The 5904-nt window shown below is 36.2% G+C and overlaps 1 protein-coding gene across 1 annotated transcript in view; it reads right to left on the bottom strand.

Annotated features, from left to right (window-relative positions):
• The window catches only part of LOC106876372 (uncharacterized protein C6orf62 homolog), a 13929-nt gene extending 8914 nt beyond the window's left edge, over positions 1-5015 (bottom strand). Inside the window, exons 1-5 of the mRNA XM_052972600.1 lie at positions 4994-5015; positions 4083-4105; positions 3353-3439; positions 1904-1993; positions 468-590 (exon numbers count right to left, since the gene is read on the bottom strand). Coding sequence (XP_052828560.1) covers positions 468-590; positions 1904-1993; positions 3353-3439; positions 4083-4105; positions 4994-5015 — 345 coding nt within the window. The remainder of the gene's footprint in view (positions 1-467; positions 591-1903; positions 1994-3352; positions 3440-4082; positions 4106-4993) is intronic.
• Between the last annotated feature and the right edge of the window lie 889 nt (positions 5016-5904).

The following is a 5904-nucleotide window of genomic DNA, read 5'->3' as shown; positions in this document are numbered from 1 at the left end:
TATATATATATATATATATATATATATATATATATATATATATTTACATACACACACACAAAAACTCTTCCTCCACTGACGAAATGAAATTATCATGACAGAAGTATGTTTGACATAAATTGCTAATCTTTTATTATTTATATTTGTACTTTGTAGTGTATTTTACACATATATATCCTTGCATGTTTATTAGGTTAGGTTATTTTAGCTGTACTTTAGAATATTGAATACTATGTGTTACAAATATCATGAGAAATATATTCAGCAATATACACATTAAGCTCCTACTATTTAAACAGGTAGAGCACTTTCCATGTATAGAAGATATTATGCATAAGTCATTTGTATAGCAGATTCCATGTCTGAATGATTCAACCAAATTAGTTTCATGTAAAGTGACAACATTACTAAAATTTCCACAATCTACACTCATCCATACACACACAATATACAGTAATTTACTTTACCTGCAGAGGCTTAAACTTGCCATTGTCTCCTTTCCATCTTGAAAAAAGTAAGCATTCAATCTTATCAATGTCCTTACGGGGCCACAACATGAAATCCATGTCTGAAGCACAACCCAGCACATCCTGATGTGTAGATAAATAGAAGACATAAAAAACACTGCAACAAAATTTGGAAAAGCAAACATACACACATGCATGTAGCTCTATGTATGCAACTATGTCAAAATGTAAAATTAAAACAATACACAAAGGATTCCGCGGTACACGTGTTTCAAGCTTTATACACAAACAGTCATTGCATCATTATATGAGTATATAATTGATATACAGGATGGTTTAAAGCTATCTTCAGCCGCAAATATATTCCGTCCCAAGATTACATCACAAAGAAAAAAGAAAAGGAGAGAGAAACAGGAGAGAGAAAAAGGGAAAGTCCACTTGGTATAATCCATAGTAATATGCTTATTCATTAAATTGTTATATTTACAAAAAAGTTCATTGGTATTCAGAAATCTGTCCATATTGTACCACAATACATGTGCCTCTATGTATAACCCTTTGTATATATGTTTTGAGTGAAATATGAATGGTGTAAAAGCATAGAGGGTTTATGTTGTTCAGGGCAAATTTTTTGGTTGCATTTGATGCTGCTGCTGCTATGATGAAGATTCAGTGAATTTTGGGAAGTCTAAGTAAGTCAACTTAGAAAGTGGTTTGTAGGTAGCCAATGTAAAGCCAGAATAGATGCAGAGCTTGTTAAGGATGGTGGAAGGATGTGATTGACATCATCCACATACAACATATGTCTTACAATGATGAGACAAGGGTATTTAGATATACGTGCAGCATGTCATATACAAGACATATTTTTCACTTTCGAAAAATTATTTTCACAGACATTTTTTTACTGACATTTTATCATGTAACTGGTATTTTGATTATGACCATGCCATCTTTGTGGTATGTCATATTTAAGACATGAAGTTTTGTTTCTAATATACTGTTCCCTTTTGAAAACGAGAGTAGTCTGTGAACTGTTTTGTTGCTAATTCTGCCAGGGTGAGCAACCGTACTGAGAATCCCTTGTTTCTCATTAATTGAAGAATTTTTCTTCACTGTGAAACTAAGTCAAGACTGGAACAATGGGATACAATGGAGTGACATGGAACAAAAGATAAGCCAAATACATGTATAGCTGATATTTTTTTTTTAATTCTTTGAATTCATTCTATAAAGAAGGGCATTGTTTCTGTTTAAGAAACAAAGCTCCGTCACTATAATTTAAATATCAACAACATTACAGAGTCAGATGTTAAACTTAAGAGAAAAGAAGTGACAAAGGAGTGCAATAATTATGACAAGTCAAAAAATTAATGGTAGAAAATGTGAAAGGGCTAAAGAAGAGAATATTTGAGGTGAAGAATTTACAAACTTACCTTCCTCATTGATTGCCAGCGAGTGGCATGAAGTTGGACAACATCTTTATCCAACAGTTCCTTTGTACTCTCATAGGAATAAGCTTCTTCCTAGAAATGGAAATCAAGTAAAATTCAATAAATAATTAAGAAAATGCAGATGACCAATTCAATAAGATAAAAGACAACCAGCCAAGAGGTTTGTATCCTTGCAACATTTATTTCCATCAGTAGGTAGGTACTGCATTGTAATAATATTGACTTGGAAATCCATGGCAACACTGTAAACATTAACAATTTAATGGCTTGCTATAAAGACAGGTTCAATATTTTCTTGCAGGAACAATTTCACATGCAATAGGCTACCCAGGAGAGATTTACCTTTCATCCCACCGTCTTAATGCCAGGGACAAGCACCAGCCCAATGGTTTATGGAGATCATTGGCCAATTACCTCTCCTCTTTTCAAACACCTGAGAATTTCTCTCCAACCTAGATCCCACCTCTTACACATATACTGCACATCCTATTTCTTTTGGAGACTGAAACTCCTCAACCCAGACCTACAACCCATCTCCTCTGTTCAGGTTACACTCTCTACACAGATTTCACTCCAAAAGATGGTGTCTGTAAATATATAGACTCCACTCTCCTTTGTCACTTACTTGAACATCAGCAATAACTTACAATTTCTTTGTCTTAAAATCTTCCTCTCTTATTTCCTCAAATAAATCTATTACTCTCTGCATTCCTCAAACCACTAGCAACTCTTAGACCATATCTACTCCTGCATCAAGAACATATCTCTCACTCTTCCCTCTCTGAAATCATCATCTCCCATTTACTTCAATGTTTACAACTCCTCATGACGTTGACAGTCATTCCATACTGATGCTGTCAGTGCAGAAACCAAAAATCCTTTGCTATTGTCATCTCTTTATACTATCTTATTTCATCCATTCGCAGTCATTCAGATCAACACAGGAAACTCCAAAACACACTTCTTGATTTCTTTCTTACCTCTACCTAACTGTGTCTGTACCTATAAAGTGTTCCAGCTTTTAACTCGCTGCAACTGTCCACCATACAATCACACACTACACAGTACCCCTTCTCCCAGGAGTCAATGCCACTTCAAGCATGACCATTAAAACATTTCCCCAGTACTTTAGTGATTCTTCTAATTCACCCCTATGCCTTAATGATAATTATGAAGATAAGTCTGTGGCTAGGCACAATTAAATTGACATCATTACTTGCCTGGAGCTTATTCTATCAACCTTGAAAGGAGGATGGATAAGGACTACCTCTGAAAGATTTCAAATCTGAACCTGTGAAGACCAATACTGCAAGGTAATTTGTATTTCGCTCAACAAATTATGCCAAACACTACACCATCGTAGCAATAATAATGATAGGCACTCTTACCACCACAAACAAACCAACCAAAAGAAAAAAAAAAAAAACTTACCCTAACACCTCGTAAAATACTGTCTTCATAGTTGTTTGTCATGACAGGGAAAACTTCTGCAACTTCAAAGAGAGCAGATGCTTTTTTCTGAAAAATAAATGAAGAAAATAAGAATGATTTGGATAAATGCATTTATGTATGCATGTATGTGTATCTATACATGCATATGTATAATGTACATGCAAGTGTGTGTGAGTGTGCACAAGAGGCACAAGCCTGGCTGTACGATTAAGAAGTTTGCTTTGTAATCATGTGGTTTCAAGTTCAGTTCCACTGTGTGGCATCAGGAACAAACATCTGCTTCTACAGCCCGAGACTGACCAAAGCCTTGTAAATAGTTTTGGTAGACAAAAAAGTGAAAGAAACCCATTATATATGTGTACGGATGTATATGTGCCTCTTTATATTTGTAGTTCTCTGAAAACTGCTGAGCTACCGAGTGACATTGTTGTCATTTCCCCGGCCAACAAATCATCTGCTGGCTTTTGTACCTTTGAAGACACATGGAAAAAGTGAACTCTTACTTGAAAAACAAGGGTTAGCAACAGGAAAGGTATCTGATTGTAGAACCTTTCTTCATTCTAATAAGAATGAAGTGCAAACTACCTTGTCTTAAAAGTACACTTTATCATAAAATATATAGGCACTTTCTTTTCAACAAAAGATGCACCATCCTTTGACGTGCACCGAAGTAGCATAGACCAATGAAGTTTCTAATATGATCAATCACCTTGCCTGAAATAATAGCCAAACCTCACTCAAATAACATTATCATCTTTAAAAGATAGGAAATATATAAATAATACACTCATGAGTACACTATGTCTCTGGAATAAAAATGGTCACAGCTGGAACAAATTTGATCATAAGTGTGTTTATGATAAGAAGTGACCTGGATCTAAACAACCACCACTACTGCCAGTATAGCTGTTGTTCATATATTAACACACTGTGCTACAGGTTAATATCATTATTTGCAAACAGTCAACAACTGGTTCTGATCTTTAAGTTACACCTAACTTGAAAATAACAGATTCAGTGAAACTGAATTTTGTCAGCATATCTTTTGACTAGATTTTGTTATCAGTTTATTAGTGTTTGTGAACATATTATATGAAGTACAAATATCACAAAATATTCCACTTTCTGTTTGGTATCAGATCAGCTCAAAATCAATGTAGGTCAGTAAAAACAAAAACTTTATACACATTGCAATAGAAGAGCCAGATCAAATCATTTGACCATCCTGAGATTTTTACAGCTTTCCTCAAGCAAAGTACCATTTATCACTTAAGTGAGAAAGAGAAAATATATATATAGGTATTTTGGAATGAATAAGCCAGGGGAAATGGGGCTGTTCATTAACCTATACTAGTAGTAAAAAAAAGTAAAGCTCTTTCCAGAGTCATATAGATTCATAGGGCCAATTTCCCAGTTTCCATGGTGTATATATTCCCTACCTGGACAGGATGCCAGTCCCTCAAAGGATTACTCACTTTTGTCAGCTGAGTGGACTGGAACAACATGAAATGAAGTTTTCTGTTCAACAACACAACACATCATCCTGTCCAAGAATCAAAACTACAATCTTACAATTTTGAGTCCAACACCCTAAACACTAAACCACGCACCTCCACTTACCTATATTATGTCGCGTACTCATGATCGAAAGCTGATTACACTAACCACAAAGCCATATACATATATACTAAGCAGTCACTCGTAAATATGACAATTCTTTCACTAATTGTTTCAGATGTCAATGCAATAAAGATCAGACACCCTCTGATCCAACAAAATTTTAAGGATGCGACAGCTGAAGGATGAGAGAGAGTGTACTTTGCTGGTACACATTTTTAACTGAGTAGGCTGGGACAGTGCTCAAGGATGCATGCTACCCAATTCAGAAACCAAACCCACAACCTTATGATCGTAAGCCCAACACTCTAACCATCAGGCCACATGCCTACACACACACATATAACAACAAATGGTTTCCATGCTAACTCAGCATGGAAAAACAGACACAAATGATATACTATATTTACTCATGTACAGGGCATCCCAAAAGTCCCAAAACTTTCACCATAACACCCTCAAGAGTTTCAGACCCCACTTCTCTGATTTCTCTATTGATGTTCTCCTTCAGTTGTATCAGGGTCTTCGGTTTGTTCACATAAACCCTCTTTTTCAGGTGTCCCCACAAGAAAAAACCTGGGCTAGTCAAGTCTGGGGAACGTGAAGGCCAGTTGACATTGCCGTAGCGGAAGATTCTTCTCTCTCCAAAGCACTGCCAGAGCAATAGCATTGTTTCTCTTGCGGTATGAGCAGTTGCCCAATCTTGCTGGAACCATGTGTGAGGTCTACTTTGAATGGCCTTCACGTTCCCCAGACTTGACTAGCCCAGATTTTTTCTTGTGGGAATACCTGAAAGGGAGGGTTTACATCAACAAACCAGAGACCCTGGTGCAACTGAAGGAAAACAGATGCCATTGACCTGACACCGACATCGGCCACGACTACAGTCTCACTTGGCATGACAGGTTTACACA

This window comes from Octopus bimaculoides, chromosome 14, assembly GCF_001194135.2.
Source record: "Octopus bimaculoides isolate UCB-OBI-ISO-001 chromosome 14, ASM119413v2, whole genome shotgun sequence".
NCBI classification, from domain to species: Eukaryota; Metazoa; Mollusca; class Cephalopoda; order Octopoda; family Octopodidae; genus Octopus; species Octopus bimaculoides.
Note: the sequence above shows the minus strand (reverse complement) of the source record. Positions and strands in the feature narration are given on the sequence as shown.